The following is a 19,459-nucleotide window of genomic DNA, read 5'->3' on the forward strand; positions in this document are numbered from 1 at the left end:
TACTTCCAACCTAGATCAGTTGGCCTACTTGATGCACTAGAAGTCATTACCCTCAATGAATAATAATTGATCTACTATCAATCAATGTGATTTAGAATCAATCACCTAATCAACAAACCTGTAAAATACATAAGATTAAAGAATTAAGTCACTACCTATTACTTTACAATAAGACTTAAATGAATAACTGAATATATAAGACATGAAGACATTAGTTTCACTTTCACATAAGACTTAACCGATTAAGATATCACATAATCAATTATTTATCAAATAAACTAAAACAAAAATAATAAAATATCAAAATATGACACATTATACAAAAAAGGAATAAACTATTCATAAAATAATACGATATATGCTCAATTTCATCGTCCAAATGAGAAAAAATGCAATTAAGGCTAAATCCAATACATATGGGCATCGGGGTCCCCCCTAATACCCCTTCTGCTTTCACCTCTAGATGGGGATGTGCAACAGACGACCTTTTGACGAAGCATCTTAGCGTCTCATTATGACATGGAAAATCTAGTAAAGCCTTGCAGGACCCTGCCATTGAGAATTTCCAAAAGTGTTTGGCTCATTCTAAAGGACATTTTATTTTTCTAGAGCCAGCATTACACTCATCAAAGCCACGCTATCCACCATCGCCGTCTATTTCATGCCCCTCTTCCTTATACCATCTAGTTTTTTCCAGGCTATAGAGCATCTGAAATCCTTTCTTTGATCAGATGAATCTCTAAAAAAAAAGAGTCATCTCGTTCCATGAGAGAAAGTGTGCCTACTTAAACACATTTGAGGGTTAGGTATTAGGAATCTTAGACATTCGCTGCAGGGGAAATGGTGGTGGCATTTTTCCAATTGCCATGACCTTCTGTGGACAGAGGAATGAACACTCTTAGCTGGTTTAATTTTAGGAGACCAAGTAATCACTCATCTAGTGTGTGTGTGTGTGTATAGGACTATTCTATGCATGCCGACAGTCGTTTTTTCCTTCATTGGTACAAGGTGAACCGACAATTGGTCTAGTCTCATACTTGGAATGGACAAAACCTCTTAAGCACTTGTGGCCAAACATTTTCTTAATCCTCATCCTTCCCAATGCTTGAATATTTTGCAGCACTCCCACCTTTAGAAGACCACTCTTGGATGACCAAAGACCTCAGCTCTTCATCGTCTATTGCTAACCTTTTTCCTCAACGACTCTTATTGATTAAATATTCTGGACACAACCCCCACCAGGGAGTGGGGGGGGGAGTTCAGGCATTTGTTTGGTTTGAGATCCGCAATTGTAAGGGCTGCCTACACCCCTCATTTCACCTTCTATATCTTCCTCAGAAGAAAGAGTGCTTGAGCACCCAACGTGAGGGTTGCCAGTCACTCAACTTTTTGTTAGCAGTGAGAACTTTTTGCATAGAGCACCCCGCTTGTGGGCTGCCCTACACTTGCTCCTCGTGAGGACATTTCTACATTATAAGTAATACACTCACAAATTTGAAAAGAAGTAAGATAAGAAATAAAGGAAGTTGGTACCATACAAAAGGATTCCATGATAAAGATATAAGCAAGATGGCATGGTAGTGGAGCCGTAGGTATTGGTACCATACAAAAGGATTCCAAGAATTGCTTAGTTTGTGGGGAGGACCAATATGATCCAGCTCAAGAGTTCGAAGGAAGAGGCTCTTCCTCGAGTTTTTCTCTTTTATTATGGACAGTTGAAAAGGAGAAATTCCTAGCAATTGACCATCTATAGCATATACAGCTGTACCAGTATATGCTCTTAAACAAGCAAAGGAAAAGTATGCTGGTCCAATGCAACTAAAGTCAGTTGGTGATGCAGGTCAAAGTCAGTCTTATTTTAAATGTAAACTATATTTCAAAGGATGTATATTTTAAATCATCTAAAAAAAAGGATGTATATTTTAATTTTGATTTTAGGTTTTTAGGGGTCTTTTTTTTTTTTTTTTTTGGATTTTTAGAGAAGTACTTGAGCATGACTATGGAATATTTTGCTTTCTCAAGGGAATTGTTATTACAGATTTTGTGATAAATTTAGGACGTTTGGGTATTCATTGCATGGACATTAAATATCCTAGGACAATTAAATGCACACTATTTAAGAGGTGTTGGGCCCTTAGTGGTCATTCATGAGACTTGTTTGGGAAAAAAGGAAGCTTTTGGTGTACCCTGGTGAGGGTTTTGTGTAGGAGAACCCTACGGTTTCTCCAAGAGATTGCTTGTGATTCACCTGAATCATTGTTGTTTTCTATTCTCTATCAATTTCGCTACATCAGTTGGTGAGGATATATGATAGTATTCTGTAAAGTTCTGGAAAGTTGATTGGAGTTCCACATTACATTTCATGGTTTACTGCAAAGCTCGAAACAAATAAGTGGGTTTAATGTCATAGGGTTTAGCCCTTTTTTCTTTTATTTAGTGCAATAGAATTCTGCAGGGAAGATTCCAACCCTTTACAGGTTGATTGACGCAACTTGACATGATGTAATCTCATGCAAAGTATATAAGGCTTTCAGATCCTCTTGGATGCAGGTCATTCATTCCTATCAATCAGACTACAGTTAAGAACTAAGGTAAATTCTGCTCCCAAAGAAACTTACCCAACCACACTGCCCCTCAAAACACACACACAAAAAAAAAGAGGAGGAAAGAGGAACAAAAGAAAGCAATGTTTGCTTAACTTTGAAGAGGAATTACAGAAAATCATGGCCTCATAAGCCTTGAAATGCGAGCAAGAAAGTAGATGGGGTGATCTTAAAGTGCTGCCTAGACCATTAGATCAAATTGGTACAGCAATAGGTATCATACTTTGGTTAAGGATGACACGAGTTCAGGTACTATTGAGGGAGATTCTCTTAATTTTAATCAATGGTTAGAGAAATTTTCCAATCCCGTGGAAACAAATGGTTGTCTGTGGAAGTCGATGATGAACTATAGAACTCTTATATTAACAAGCAGTTAATGTACCAGGGGAGGCAAATTTGGCAGCCTGTCATCCAACAAGGGTGTGTAAAAGAATTACTTTTTATTTCCATCCAGAGAAAAATTTATATGAACTTAGAAGGCGTACATTTGGCTTCATAGTGTTTTATAACTTCTCTGTTCGAAGATGTAATTAAGACCCAACCAAACCTGCTAGTTCGGTTGGGTACTGGTGAACTGGTGCCGCATCCAGTTGGTTCAAGGGGTCCTGAACTGCAGGGACCACGTTGAAAAATCTGGTCCAAATCGAACGGCTTAGACATGTCGAACTGATTGAACAAAAGTGACCAGCTGGTTCAGACCAGTTTTGACCAATTTTTTTTATTTTTCTGTTACTTTTTAATTTTTGTTTACAGATCAGTCTAATCAGTGAACCATTTAGTCCAACCAGTTTGGAGTTAGACTGGTGCCCTTACCAGTTTGATGACTAGTCCAGTCCCAACCGATTGAGGACGGTTTCTTTAAAAGTGCTAGTAAGACGGATCAAGTTCATCTGAAGCAAGTAATGTCTTAAGAGGAGATTCTGGAGATCGAAACAACTATAAATCTCATTCAGTGTGTAAATAAATAAGCAAAACAAAGCATGCAATTTGCCAGCCGCGAGGCATTTCTAGAGTGGTCTCGAGTGTGCCGAGTTCTCTATCCACGTTCTTTCATCTTTGTTGAGACATATCCACCACTTTTACCAATAGAAGTTATTAGCTGTAAATAAAAAACACCCCTTTTATATGCTTTAAGAAAATCCACAAGAAAAAGGCATCCTACAACGTGACTTCTACAGTTCAAATCTCAACTGAAAATCTCATCCCTCTTAGTCACACAAAACACCCACATAGCAAAATAAATAGTAATCAGTCCCAAATGACGCATGAACTCCAAAAATCATTTCCTATGTCATTCAATCACAATTTTAAATATCCAATGAAATTCTGATCTAAATTGATCTCCAACCCTGTAAACAACCCATAACTCCTCAGGTTCCCAACATCCCTATAAAGCATAGAGCAATAATTCACAATGGCAACTGTTTCCAATAAACATACTAGCTGGCCCACTTGCCATCCGGCCCAATTGCAATTCAAACCTACCCGAGACACATGAATCTCAACAACTTGACCTTCCACTTTGTAAAGAGCTCTTAACTCTGGAAATCTGGTCCCAAACATCCTATACGGCATGAGAAATCATTCACAGCACATGGCTCAGAACAATCAATCTCAAATGTTGTTTCCCCTAGCAGAATCAATCCCATAAGAGCCTTCACTTATTAATAGCTGAGAACCAAGATCTCCAAATATCTAACACCTCAAGCCTCTCTTGACACACAGTCCTAAATACTGCTTTGCTATCACTTACTACTTCAAGCTCCCTAATTGCATGCATTCCAAAAGCAAGCATCTTCCTTTGGAAGGCCACTGTTTTCCCGTGGTAGAATCTTTTTTTTTCCCCCTATTCCTGGGGGGGTTAGGAAGGGAAGGGGGGGGGGGGGGGGGGGGGAGGGGAGAGGATGGTGCAGGGAAGACACTCAAGGATTTCTAGAGGACAACAGAACACATGATCCGATATGGCACTTCATTCTTGAAATCTTGCCTACAAACTGCCAAACTCCTCAAACACTTCTCCAAGTGTGACTTTCTTTCTCATTAGGGTGGCATCATCACTTAGATATCTCAAACCCAAATGAAACCGAAATGGTCAACTTTGTGGACATCTCCAAGTTAAAGCTCAACTTTGATGCATGCTCCCTAGGGAACCCGGGTCCTTGTGGTTTCAGGGGTATCTGCAGGGACTCCAAAAGGCGCGACATCTCATCTTCTTTTTGTAGCTCCTTTGGCACAAGCGACTGCACCTTGAATGAGACCAATGCTCTGCTTGAAGGTCTAAAAAAGGTTTATGCCAAATTCGCCTGAAAATCTAATTGTTGAAGGTGGTTCCAAGAATATCATACCTTGGGCTCAAAGGAAGAATCAGCAAGCTCAGAATCTTTCTCACATTTTTTACCAGGTTCTCTATCTATGCAGGCCTCTTCAAGTCGTCCTCCATCATATTAGGTGGGTAGCGAATGCAGCAGCAGAGGCTCCGGCTAAAGAGTGTGTTGCTGCCAGTGTTTGCCCACCAACAACCTGAAGTCTTTTGAAAGTGTACCCCCTCCCCCTTCTTTTCTTTTCTCTCTCCCATCCATCTTTCTTTTCACTTTCCCCTTCCCTCTCTCTACTTCTTTCGAAAGGGTTAACTTTGTTGAAGGGAAAGAGTGTAAATTGTACCAAAATTAGGCAGCTGAGGGGGTACTATACAAAAAGTCGACAAAAGAAGCTTTACAATCGTATGCAGCACAAATACAAGGCAGCCATGTGCTCAAAAAGGTACCAAAAAGTTCCTTTAGAGGTGAGTTGGGTCACTCCTACTTTAGCTAGGGCGTCGGCTATCGTGTTGGCCTCTCGCCAGATATGTCTCCATGAGATAAGCAAAGGCATGGAAATGTGAAAAATCTCGTCAAAGATGTGTGCAAGTCTCCAACGGCATGCTGAAGAACAAGAAGCCCATGCAATAACATCCTTAAGAGTACCCCTCTATAAGCAAAATGGGACTCTAAGAAGGATTGAAGTTCCTTAGGCCTCGCCAGTGGTGGAATCAGCTATGCCGATAGGTTTGGAAAGACGAGTTTGACCATTCTTATCTCTTATGACGCCCCCTATTCCTATTAGCCCCGGCTTGCCCAAAGAGCAACCATTAAAGTTGAGCTTGGATTGGCCAAGTTTGGGGGGACTCCAGAGGGAAGCACAAGGAATAGGACCAGAGCTAAGGAAGAGTATGGTTCACCAATTTTGTAGCCAATCTACGCAGCCAATGTGCTTGAAGCAACTTGGGTTCCTGGCCCACAATATGACCAGCGAGGTCATGCATTCAAGTAAAGCTTCCTCTGTAGACTTCTTTCCCCGGGAAATTCTATTGTTGCGCTCCGTCCATAGAGAGGCCTGACATAGGAAGATGCTGGATTTTGACCATGTAAAGGAATGAAGCTCACTGGAGAGATGGGGAACCGATCTTGGAGTTACCCAATACCAATTGAAGGGAAGCAGAATGTGCCCCCATAGGGTTCTAGCTACTTCGAAATGAAGGAAGAGATGGGCATTGGATTCAGCATCCTGTGTGAAAATCGCACATCTATTACCATGAGGACTTTATGGTAGAAAGAAGAGAACGAGAAAAGGTCCGAACTTTCAAGAGCCCATAGAATCTAGTCCTCGCCATTGGGGGGAGAAAATCAATGTGAAGAAGGGCATAGAGTGCCAAGAAATCAGGTAGATCATGATCAACGATAGACCTACGGAAGTTGGGGGTCTAAGGCCTAGCATTTCCTTGAGCCTCGAAAAGCTCAACTACCATGGCTTTGCTATTTCTAGTTAGGAGGAACAGATTGGGGAAGATTTCTTTCAGAGGGGTGTTCCCTAACCACAGGTCATGCCAAAATAAGACCCTATTCCTAGCTCGTGGGTGGCAGTGAACGTTGTTCAAGAAGAGGTTGAAGCAACGCACAAGGGTTCACCAAATACCGGACAATATACTATTAGCCCGGCAGCTTAGGGCCGAGGAAGGGGCATAATAGTGGTATTTGTGGCATCACACCTCAAGCTAGAGATGGTTCTCTTAGGTGAGTACGCAACACCACCACTTACCGAATGTTGTTAGTTTTGATATGGTGAATGCCCAAGCCTCCAAGCTCTTTTAACTAGCAGACTTTTTTCCAAGAGATGAGATGGAACTTCCAGGAGATCCCCTCCCCGAACACAGGAAGTTCCTCATGAGCTTTCCAAGTCAGGGTACCACTGATGAGGTCATGGGGAACAAGGACCTCTAGAAAATAAGGATGTTAACCAGGGTCCCCTTGACAAGGGTGATTCTATGGGCTGAGGAAAGAAACCATCACTTCCACCCAGCCAGCTTACAGTCCAAATTTGTCAATCCAATGATCCCATTGTCTCTTTTTGCGGTTGTCTATGCACAAAAGCCAAACGAAATAGGTGGAAGGAAGATTGTTGACTTTGCATCCCCATCAGTCAACAAGCATATTGATGTGTTGAGCTTCAGTGTAACCCTTGTCATCTTGGATTATTCCATGTTTAACCTAAAGCTGTGGCCATTTCAAAGAGCTTCAAGAAGAGGATGGAATCAACCTGCTCAGATGTTATCACAAAGAAGAGGAGAGTGTCGTCAGTATATTGCAGATGGGTAATGGTAGGGCCCCTGCTCGCACAGAAGAGGAGAGTGTTGTCGGCATACTGCAAATGGGTAATGATGGGGCCCTTGCTCCCAATTTTGAACCCTTATGGGAAGCCATACTGGTACATTCTATTAATGGATCTACTGAAGACCTCAGCTACGATCACGAACTAGAATGGGGAGAGAGGATCTCTTTGTCTCTAACCTCAAGAGACCGGGAAGAAGCCCTTGGGTGAACCATGGATAAGGATGGAGAAGAATGGATTTGATATACAACTTCGGATCCAAGTAATCCAGCGGGGTCAAAAACCCATCATCCGTAGAGTTTTGTCTAAGATCATCTGATTCACATGGTCATAGGCGTTCTTCCAATTTATTTTGAAGACCACGCCTGGGATTTTGGAGTGATGTTTTGAGTGGATGCATTCATGGGCTGTGAGGACCCCATCAAGGATCTGGCAGTCATTAACAAAGGCCCCGTGGGTGGCAAGGACCATGAAGAGTTATGTAGGAGCTGTTAATAAACCTAATGGGCCTAAAATCTTTGAGTTTGGCAGCCCCCTCAAGTTTTGGGACTAAGGAAATGAATGTGGCATTCATGGCCTTGTGAATGACTCCTCTAGAATGGAGTTTTGTGAAAAAGGAGAGGCAGTCAAGGCGCATGATATTCCAAAAGGTCTTGAAAAAGCACCACTCGAAGACCGTCAGGCCCAGGGGCTCGATCTTGGCCGAGATCTTTGATGGCCATGACGATTTCCTTTTTAGAGAAAGGGAGCTCTAACTGAGCGGCTTTTTAAGGGGGGATGAAATGGAAAGAAAGATCAGCCATCCTGGGGGGGATGGAATGGAAAGAAAGATCAGCCATCTTGCGGCGCAGGCTAGAAGGGGCCCGGAAAAGATGCTTGAAGATGTCGATAATGGCTTTTTCCACCGGGGGGTTAGTCTAAGAGTTGATCTCCTATTTGTATTTAGGTAATGGTGTTATCCCGCCATCTGCAATTGGCAAATGCTGTGTTGAGGTCACCGAATTTAAGCCATTTGACCCTAGAGCGTTGATACCAGAAAACCTCCTCCTTACAAAGGAGCTATTATGGTTCATTTTTTGCTAAAACTCTAAGGTCTCCTTTGGCATGGATCAATGGGCGATTCTCTTCAATGAGATCCCTCTTTGGATGCGATAGATCTAGGTCACTTCCTGGGATCAAAAATTACCCGAAAGTTGTCAGCTCTAAATGCCAAGAGAACTATTGAGAAGTTGAAGCTTTTCTTGTTGACAGAAACCAGCTCAACCAATGGTCTAGGGAGAGAGAGGTCCAGCAACAAGGGATGAGGGATCGAATATTTAGCTCTTCAAGCCAAGATAGTTCAAAATTGAAGGGTTTGGGCCCTTGGTGTCAAGAAGAAGAATGACTTCACGATCAGAAATGAGTCTAATAAGGGAAGAAGCATGGGAGGTTGGAAAACTATCATCCCATTAAAGGCTGGTACGGTATCTGTCTATATTTGAGAGGGACGGGTTGGAGGAGTTGTTTAACCAGGTAAAGTTTGCTCCTTGAAGAGGTAGATCGATGAGATTAGTCCATGAACAAAATTAGAGAAGTCAAGTATGGACAGAGTAACTCTAGGGTTAACATTCTGCACAAAGGACCATCATGTGACATTGGAGTCGCTACGATGCACAAGGGCAAAGGAGGAAGAGGAGGAGGGCAAGGGGCGGGTTTGGCATATCAGCCAAATGGTGGTCGCATCAATGCCATAGACAGCCACAAATTTCCAGGTAGGCCATCGGATTGCCTAGTAAGGGCCACTGAAACTGAGAAAGTCATGACAAAAAAAAGAGAGACAAGTCCCAGACCACCCATATGCCACCAGAAGCTCTATTTTCCTCCAAGGAATCCCATTGGCAAGGTTTGAGGCCAAATTTGGCATATCAGCCAGATGGCGGGGGTAAGGCATTTTGGTTTCAACTAGGGCAAGAATGTATGGCCAAAGTTGGACGAAGAAAGCTCAGACAAACTTCTGCTTGTCGGGATTTCTACTTCACTTTTCCACTTTTTTTATTACATAGGTTTTACATTTACCTTTCGAGCATAACCAGGTCGCTTTGTGCTAGGTGTGTGAGCAATTGGGTTTTTGAAATACCGGCATCACAGTAACCACCCCACCCCAACCCCCCACCCAAAAAAAAAAACCCTCTATATTTCACTATGACAACTCTATAATCCCTTTATTCCTCTCTAGAACAATCCTTTGTCCTATCTACTCAGTCTCTTCTTGCTTTCCTCTTTACAATTTTCTTCTCTCCCCCACCCTCCCAATCCCCAGCACAAAACTTACTTAAAATACTCCATCTCTATCTCCAACTACCTCTCCTTTAACTACTCACTCTGGTCTCAATTACCTTTTCCCCATAAGTAACTTCTTTTCTATCGTTACTTATCCTCTCCTATTCTCTCTTCATTATCTCCTTCTCTAGCCCCTGCACCTTCTTTGTTCCGCTTCTTCCTCGCTGCTTAATTTAACATCTCCCTCTCTACTCACAGGCATCAGGACCAGTGCTTGAACGCTGGATTTGTGGGCTGCCAATCACTTATTTTATGTTAATACCAAAGCATTTTTTATATGGAGCACCCGGCTTGTGGGTTGTCTTAAACTCACTTCTCATGGGGCTTGTGTACTCTATCACCAAGACTATCAAAAAAACATTGTATCATATTGACATCAAGGGCCAGAAGCTCACTTTCCAAACCTGCAGACATATCCAACCTCCTTGTACTCTACATCTGCCACCTATTAAAGTTTCATATTTAGTCTTAAATACATCTAAGGACTGGATATCCTAACCTATTTACTCACCCTACTAAGTTGAAGCAATAAGTGACTAAAGAGCAATGCTTAAATAAAGAACCCAAGCCACCAACCACACACAGATAAATACCACTTATGTATTTCATCACATGTTTCTTGTTCTTTAGTACTTCTCCATGCCAAATCATTTTTTTTTGTTTAATGTAGAGTCAAATTGATAATGAGAATGAATGAAACCAATCAATGCTAATTCATAACACTACTGTAGTTGTCGGAGGAGGGATCGGGTTCGGGGAGTGGGATTGGTTCGGGGAACACCGAATCGCCATAGGGTGGAAGCTCTTGGGGTTAGGATCCGCATCCATAGATTCAACAAGTTATCATCATACACCTTAGTTTAATACCAAGGCCATAGTTCTACTAATCCAATTTAAAACATTAACACAATTTAATAACAACATAAATTGGCTTACTATAATATTAAATTGTGGTTTTTAAATACCATAATTCTACTATACCACGATGCGATATGCACCCCAGTTTAACATATTCTAAAGAAATAAATCTATAATACAAAGGAGAAGACCACTAGTTCAATTAATAGTGTAGCTTCTCTCCTTGGAGGGATCCTGCAAACATGTACATACCCTAAGATCCCATTTTATAGGGAGCAAGATCCTTATTTCTCTAACCCAGCTGCAGCATAGAGTTCCTAAGTTGGGACCATAACCTTACCCCCAAGGTTTCCGAAATTATGATCAGTACCATTCTAATCTATGTAAAATCTAGATAGCATCCAATAAGGTCATCTTGAATTTGGCCATTCTATAGATATTTTATTAGTTCACTTAGCAACCTTGAATTGGCAACTAACTAGGAGATCAAAAGTGCTAAAAACTCAAAGCCCACGTTACAGCTTAAATCCAGAACCTCCTGAGAATCAATCCAATCTTATGCTTCCAAATTAAGGACATGGAAGAATTATGTAGTTTTTCAAAAAGGAAATGATAACAGAAAAACACTTCATGAAATTACAACACATGAGGTAAGTGAACAAAACGAAATGATGAAATCATTCAATAAAATAAAAAAGAAGCTACATCACACCCATAAAATGGCAATGATAAATATAATCATGTGGACATCGCAAAGAAGATTTTGCATAATTATAACAATCAAGAACCATATAAGAAACGAGGCCTTGACAGTAAATGAAGTTCTGCCACCACCCTAAATCAAAGTTACTATAAGGAATATCCAGACCAATTATCAAAAGAATAATACAACACCAACAACAAGTCATCCATACGAATTATCAAAACAAAACAGCAGCAGAAGCAACAATAATAATGCTAAAACCACGAATACTATAACCTTACATTCATCACATGCATTACATGATGAAAAAGCCACATGCATGGAACCAAAATCATTAAACAAGATCAAGGAAGCATAGAAATATGGACATCTAGAAAACTAAAATTACAGTGATGTGATACTCCCTAAGCTATCAGAAACTAATCAAGGAAGCATAGAAATATGGATATCTAGAAAACTAAAATTACAGTGATGTGATACTCCCTAAGCTATCAGAAACTTCAAGAGTATTCTATGATCATAACAGCAATCTAGTAAGCCTACACGGTCAGGAATCTCAAAACAGCAAATGGATTTTTGCATATGGAAACCCTATTACAAACAGAGGTCAGCCCCCAGCTGCATCAGCTGAAAGGACCTGAAGGCAAGGAGAATCACATGGGCCTCGATCACCTGAGAACATTGATTACAACACTACAGGTCGTCAGAAAGGCGTCCTAGATTAAAAAATGCACCTCCCATGCAACATAATTACGAAAAGTGCCCTAGTTACTGTTCTGCCTCTTTTTTATTTTCTTTTATTTTTCTTTCTTTCTTCTCACTGTAAATCCTGACTGTAGGGCAAATCTTATATGGGACGGCTGTATTTTTTACTGATCACCACCCTGTGAAGGTGCTTTCAGTCCTACACTTTTTGTAATCTCGGACTCTCTTTAGTAATACAATGTTAACAATTCTTAAAAAACAGAAAAAAAGAAAAGGCATATTTCACAGCCAAGTTATATACAACCATGCTTAGTTGAGTGGAAGAAAATGAATTTCAAAACCATAGTTGAAAAGTAACAGTAAGTATTACAACCTTGTTCTGAAATCTTGGAAGTCTCAACAGCCAGGAAACTTTCGCAAGCAAAAGGCATCGCTGCTCCATGCGATCAACGAGTTCGACATGGTGGAGGAGGCAGGGCCTCTGCTACCTTCTAAACTTGAGTCTCAGGCCAAGGCTAAGTCCAACTACCAGTCCACTCTTCGTAAAGAAGAGACATACTGGTCCCAGAGAGTTCAGGTTAAGTGGCTGAAGTTGGGGACCTTAACACCGGCTATTTTCACAAGATAGCGAATTGTAGAAGATGGCAGAATTCGATCACCGATCTCAAAATTGGGGATTTCAGTCATTGATCGTCCAACCCTCAACGGGCAGGCTGCTGTTGCTTTCTTCTCTAATCTCTTCACCTCTTCCTCTGGTCCTATACCCATAATTGATGACCTTGTCTTTCGCACCTTGCTGCCGGAGATAGAAGGTTAGAACGGCCTTTTTCAGAAGTGGAAATCATCGAGACTCTAAATGACATAAGCTATCACCGAGCCCCAGGCCCGTATGGATATCCCATGGCTTTTTTCAAAAACTTTTGGGAGGTAATTCGTCTAGATGTTATTGAATTCTTTGCTGAATTCGACTCTCGTGGGGTAGTTTGCAAAGCTATGAATGCAACCTTCATAGCTCTTATTCAAAAAATTGACGGGGCAGAAGAACTGAAAGACTTTAGGCCCATAAGTTTGGTCAATTGATCTTACAAATTATTGTCCAAAGTTCTGTCTTCCAGATTAAAAGTAGTCCTACCCTCTGTCATTTCTCCAACCCAAAGGCCTTATGTGAAGGACCGTCAGATTTTGGATGGGGCTCTCATTGCCCATGAATGTATACATTCCCACTCCTTAACTAAGTCCCCAGGTTTAGTCATTAAATTAGACTGGGAGAAAGCTTATGACCATGTTGACTGGTTAATCCTTGATGAAACCCTTTGAAGGATGGCATTCGGGGTCAAGTGGAGAAGCTGGATCCCTGGGTGCATATCCAACCCTATTTTCTCAATCCTCATCAATGGCTCGCCTAAGGGTTTCTTCCTAGCTAGTAGAGGTCTTCGCCAAGGTGACCCGCTGTGGCCTTTCTTGTTTGCAATAACGGCTGAGGTCTTCAGTAACTCAATATCGAGAGTTTATCTAGCTGGTCTCTTGAGTGGGTTTTGCTCGAGTAACCATGGCCCATTTGTCTCTCATCTGCAGTACACGGATAACACCCTCGTCTTCTACAACTCCTCTATATCCCATGCTGATACTCTTCGGGTGTTCCCAAAATGCCTCGTGATGGCTACTGGGTTCACGGCCAACCAAGCCAAATCTAAAATGAAGGAAGTGTGCACTGACCCGTTGTTGGTCCAGTTTCTTACCAATAGATGGGGTTGTTCTATAGAGCAATTACCGTCCACTTACCTCAGATTTCCACTATGCCTTGGCCTGCCTCAACTTTCTCAATGGAATCATAATCTCGATAAGTTTGATAGGAGGTTCGAGGGTTGGACAAGCAGATTCCTATCTAAGGAGGGAAGGCTCACTCTAATCAAAGCCACCCTTGTCAATACTCCAGTGTTTCAGATGTCTCTCTTTCTCATCCTGGCCTTGATGGCTAATGGATGGGAGAATTCAATGAGGAATATCTCTTGGTCGGGGGAGCATGGACATAAGTTTCATCTCATCTCTTGGAATAAACTATGTCTTCCAAAATCCCAAGGGGATTTGGATATTCGAAGCCTCAGAAACCATAACAATGCCCTCTTGGGCCAATGGTGGTGGAGGTTCACCACCCAACCTGGCTACCTATGGACGGAGGTCATAAGATCAGTCATTGGAATGCAAAACCAGTGCGCAGATCTCGGGATTCTAGAGGTATGCCCTTCGAACTCGTGATATTTTCCTTAATCATATCCGCTTTCGCCCTAGGGAGGGGACTAGGGTGAAGTTTTGGACCTACACCTGAACTGGCCATTCCCCTCTTAAAAGATCAGCCCCCCAACCTCTTTCACTTAGCTCAAGACAGCCAGTCCTTGGTGGCCGACAACTTCAGTATCACAGGATCCCTCAGAACTTGGAAGCCTAATTTTAAGAGATCTAGAAGACCTTTGTTCTTTCAATCGGTCTTCCTTCATCCTTCCGAAAGGACAGGATTATTTGGACCCCCTCGGCCTCGGGTTTATTTTTGGTAGCCTCGTTCTTTGATACTCTCTTTGCTCTCTCCATCCCCTCTGGCCCCAATCCTGCCATGGTCTCCAAGGTATGGAATCCCTTTATTCCACCTAGCATCCAGGTGTTCTACTGGATTGCGTTGTATGAGAGATTATTGACTGTGAATCAGCTCCAAAGGATAGGCTTGCAACTTCCAAAGAGGTGCAACCTGTGTCTGATGGATGAGGAGTCGAATGCTCACCTTTTTCTCCACTGTGACTCTCTAGAGCAGTGTGGAGATCCACTCTGAGTTTGTTCGACTGGGTATGGGTCATGGGAGTAATATTACCCATTTGTTTCAAGCCTCTCTTTCCACACCATGGCCCAAAGCAGGTAGACTTCCTTGGAAACCTGAACTCTCAGCCCCCATTTGGGTACTGGGGAGCGAAAGACGCCATAGAATCTTCCAGGGCGTGAGATCATCGGTCGAACAGTTGGCAGAGAAAGTAAGGAACCTCATGGCTTCCTGGGCCACCAATCACAATCTATTCAAGTTTTCTTCTTTTATTGATTTTCACAGCAAATGGTCCGACTTACTGCTCCTAGCCAATCCTAGAATCTCGAGGGCCTCGTTGTGGAGACCACCCGAATCGGGAAAATTCAAGCCTAACTTTGATGTTTGCTATCTTGGCAACCCTAGACCCTCTGGAATAGGGGGGCTATTTCATCCTAGCGATGGTAGTATCCTGCTGTCATACATGAGGCCCATTGGAATTGCAGACTCCAATCTTGCTGAGGCCCTTGCCTTTTTGGCGGGCCTTCGCAAGTTTGATCATACCTGGAGTCACAACCTTGTGGGGGTAGGTGACGCCAAGAATATCATCTGCTGGGCATCTAATCCCTCATCATGGCCATGGCATCTCGACAACATTTTTGACAAGTTCCTACATTTATCTAGTAGCTACAGTATTTCCCAGCGCCACGCCTACAGAGAAGCTAACTCAAAAGCTGACAGACTGGCTAAAGAAAGGGCCTCCCTCAAAACCCTTTCAGACACCTAGGCTTCCGTGCCAATCGTCTGTCTTCTCCCTTTCCCTCCCATTCTTGGTTCTTGTCTAGTAGATTTTAGACCCTTCCGGGCTTGTACAACATGACCACTTTGGTCACCTCCATTTTGTACATTTTACAATTAAATAATAAAATTATAGTGAATTTCTCTCAAAAAAAAAAGAAAAACAAGCAGTACAAATTGAATAAGAAGAGTTAGCAGATAACATTTCTGCATAATTTCTATCACCAAAAGTGAGCAATAAAAAGAACATAAAATTCACACTTTAAGCAGTGAGGAACTGACTGATCTGCTAACAGAAGTCACATTCCTAAAAGAAGGAAACCTGCAGAGGCTATAACATATTCCAATGAAGGATAAAACTAATCTAGACAAAATTATCATTCAACTACACAATGACAAAGAAACCAGTTTAGCTCATTAGATACTTCCGAAAAAGAAATAATTTCAACTCAACAGATATACATCATGCCATCCCTTGAACATCTCCCATCATGAATGACGAAATACAAAATCTGAATGCCAGAAGCTTCGAGCTTAGCAGCACATATTAACAAGAGAATTCCATCAGCAACTCGGGCAAAGAAACGTGGGCATTAGGAGTTGAACTTCATTGAGGAACACTAGTATGCACATATAAATTGTTGCTATATGGTTTGAAGCATGTGATTCATGAAGTGAAAATATATCCTGTCAAATAAACAGATTCAGCGTAATCCTTGCAACTGTAAAAGACACAAGAAATAGTAAATAGAGACCCCCCCAAAAGAAAAATAAAGATACAGGTCATTTTCTAATTGCCAAAAGAACCAATGATATAAGAAACATATGAAAAAGCAGCTCTGCTCATTTTAATCTATAATTATTCCTGTAGAAATAAATGAAAAAAAATACCTTTGTTTTGTAAACCCATTCAAGCTGTTCTTGAGTCACAAGCCTCAACTATGAGGAATTGAATCACCAACGTCACCACTAACACTGAAATTCATAATTTCATCCTTTCCAAGCTGTTTCTTTTTGCACAACTTTGGAGAGCTAAACTGCCTTTCGGCCTCTCCTTTACCACTTCTATTACACTGCCCATCGTCTGCTAGTCCATTTCCAGCAGCAACAGATTCCTGACGGGGAACTGAACTTCCAGCTGCAATTAAAGTATCAGCAGGTGCTTTTGATGCTGAACTAGAACAGTCTCCAGACAAATGCTTAGCATTAGCACTAGCACTATTGGAAGGTATGATCCATGCGAACTGTAAATTTTGCCCCTGCCAGCATTTACCACCTAGGAATGCTCTTTCAGCGGAATGCCGTGTAGTGAATGTTATATGGACAGAACAGTCTTTCGCCAACTTTGAGGCATCATTGTCAATTTGATCATCTTGCTCATCTAGATCAACAAAAGAGAGGTCCCCAAATGCTGCAAAGTGCTCCTTGAGCACAGTAGCCTAGAAAACACATGCATGCTAAATTCAGTGCACATGAACACTCCATTATTCATATAATAATTAGATTGGACAGTCAAGGATAATAAGACACCACCCATTTTCAGGAAACATTCAAAAAGAACAATCCTAAGAATGTCAAAAATTACCATTACTTTATAAACAACATTAAGTCGTCAGTGTTTCAAAAAGCGCTAGGCGGAACCTAGGTGGTTGGGGGGCCCCAGGCCGCCTAGCGCCTAGGCGAGTGCCTAGAACTCGGGCAGCCTAGTAGAAAAAAAAAAATAATTGGGTTTTCTCTCTCTAAAATAGCCTCTAATGGGTTTTAGGTTTCAAATGAACCACTTACCCAAAATAAAAAAGGTTTCAAATGAACTTAAAGCTCACAATTTTACCCCTTCAGTATTAAAAAAAAGACCCAAACATACCCTCAGGAAGCCACATTTCTGCCCCTGGGTAGGGCGCAGGCCCTGGGCGGCTGCCTAGGCGGGTTCAAGCGGACGCCCAAGGATATCTGCCTAGGTGTCCGCCCAAGCGCTGGGCGGTCCGCTTTTTGAAACTATGTAGGTCGTTATCTAGAAAGAGAAGAGGAAAATAATTCTTTCCCATAAAATGATTTATCGGTTGCCTATTGCCCTGAGTGTGAATCCATTACTGTAGGCAATGAAGCATGGCAAGAGATAGTTCAATATTCCATAAAGTGATGATGTAGTTCAATATTCCAAAAAGTCATGATGGTAAGGCAGGTCTATATGGAGATTGTTGAGAAGAAAAGCACAAGATGACATGAAAATTGAAGGAGAGGAGAGAAATTGAGTGAAGATAGAAGCTGAAGATGGCATGGAGATGAGACTGTAGCTACAGTCTAGAAAGCTAATTCTTTTGACCACATATCATGTACAAACTTATTATATTTTTCAATCTAATTAGAAGTAGACGAATATATACTCATGTTCTAACATGGAATATTTGCTTTATTTGATGTGCTCTAGCAATTAGATTACTCCAAGGCAAGATCCAGATCGACCCACAAGTCGAGGGCAAAGGAAGATGAAATACATGGTCAATGAGACAACCAAATGTTGAAGCACCCAATTGTCCTTGTGAAAAGCACAAAATGAATGAAAAGAGTTTAAAGTGGAAACCAATGTTACGGGACTCAGTTCAGCCAAAGTAACTCGCCTGAGTCCAACCCTAGTTAAAAAAATAAAAATAAAGACCAAAATATTAATATATACTAAATAACTTCCCATACTTTTACGTCAAACAGTTTATGGCCTATTGGTTATCTGAGCTGCCACTAGGCTGCCTCTCTACACGAAAGGTCTCGGGTTTGATCATTAAAGGTGCCCTTTTTTTAACTGTTTTTTTAACTCGTAAAAAAAAGTGCTAAGTTTAGAACAAGTTGAAGTGCTCGTGAGGGGAATCGAACCCTAAACATGATGACAAGGGAACATACATGGTACCTAACAAGCAGTTTGAAAGCACTTGAGTTAAAATAAACAAATTCATATGCATACCTTATACATACATGATGTACAAAAGACTCGGGAAAAAATCACGTCCAAAAACACTTGGTGAATACAATTCAAGGGTGGTGTCAAGCATTGTTTCAAAAACTGGCCCTCCTAACCCCTAGGAGGCTGCTCCACCCAGCCTAAGGGGCCAGAGTGCCATACCTAGGGAGCGCTGGGTGTCATGTCCCTGGGAAGGTCCCAAGGAAACCCTAACAGCGCGTAGGCAGGCTCTGAGCACTAACCTAGGTCACCCATGTCCAAGGGGTAAAATTGCCCACAGAAGAGGGTCATTTAGGTCATTTCTTTGGCTCTTTAAGGGAGAAAATAATGAGCGTGTGCTTTTCTCTCTCTCTCTCTCTCTCTCAAGCCCTACTAGGTATAAGTTCAACAGGGACCCGGGTCAGGTTGGGTCAAGAAATTAAAAAAAAAAAAAAATATACATATATTATAATTTGTAGTTAACGTACATTTATGTCTTATATATATCAAGTCGGGTGGGGATTGGGTTCACCCTAAACCAACCATATAGGGTCCAAGCTGGACCCAAACACGACTCAAGTCGTGCGAGGGTCAACTAGACCCAATCCCGACCTGTCAAGTCCATTGTTTGAGTCAAGACGCAAGCCCAATTCGATTGACCCATCAGGTCCACGACCCGACCTATTTCCCACCCCTGGTGGGTGGGGGGGAGGGTATTCTAACGTTCAAGGTTGATTCTAGGGATTCTAAAGGAAAAATAAACAAATAAAAAATTAGATTTGCCAAATTCTTTTGATCCATAAAAATTCAAGAAGTTTGAGATAAGTGAATGGACTTGTGGTCTTCCTGTATTTTAGCATTTGAGTACATTATGGTATTGGACCTTTATCTTTTTCTCTTTGTGATTATTAGTAAGTTTAATCTTAGATTTACTGATATATTACACTCGTGAATAATGTTTCGCAAAGCGGACCGCCCAGCGCCAGGGCAGCCGCTTATGGCATACCTTGGGCGCTCGCCTATGCGCCCAGGAACCCGCCTAGGCGGCCGCCCAGGGACTGCGCCTGCCCAGAGGCGGAAAACACACTCAGTAGGAGCTTTTTTTGTCATTT

The 19,459-nt window shown here is 41.8% G+C and overlaps 2 protein-coding genes across 27 annotated transcripts in view; one reads left to right on the forward strand and one right to left on the reverse strand.

The window, feature by feature from the left end:
• The window catches only part of LOC18422490 (zinc finger (CCCH-type) family protein / RNA recognition motif (RRM)-containing protein), a 78,182-nt gene that overhangs the window by 28,438 nt on the left and 30,285 nt on the right, over nt 1-19,459 (reverse strand). For 15 of the 26 annotated variants that reach the window (XM_011625157.3, XM_011625144.3, XM_088862479.1 and 12 more), the window contains 2 exons: nt 16,307-16,854; nt 15,607-16,102 (listed from right to left, as the gene is read on the reverse strand). In XM_011625157.3, the coding sequence (XP_011623459.1) occupies nt 16,351-16,854 (504 nt within the window). In that variant the 3' untranslated portion in view covers nt 15,607-16,102; nt 16,307-16,350. Of the gene's footprint in view, nt 1-15,606; nt 16,138-16,306; nt 16,855-19,459 lie in introns of those variants that run through there. The other 11 variants (XR_016052448.1, XR_016052447.1, XR_002281122.2 and 8 more) reach the window with 2 other exon arrangements.
• LOC105420779 (uncharacterized) lies at nt 13,153-14,088 on the forward strand. The gene has a single exon (XM_011625828.1). It carries the CDS (start codon nt 13,153-13,155, stop codon nt 14,086-14,088), a length of 936 nt encoding a protein of 311 aa, XP_011624130.1.

The sequence above is a fragment of the Amborella trichopoda genome, chromosome 3, assembly GCF_054954075.1.
Source record: "Amborella trichopoda isolate Santa Cruz 75 chromosome 3, AtrichopodaSantaCruz75HAP2 v2.0, whole genome shotgun sequence".
Classification (NCBI taxonomy): Eukaryota; Viridiplantae; Streptophyta; class Magnoliopsida; order Amborellales; family Amborellaceae; genus Amborella; species Amborella trichopoda.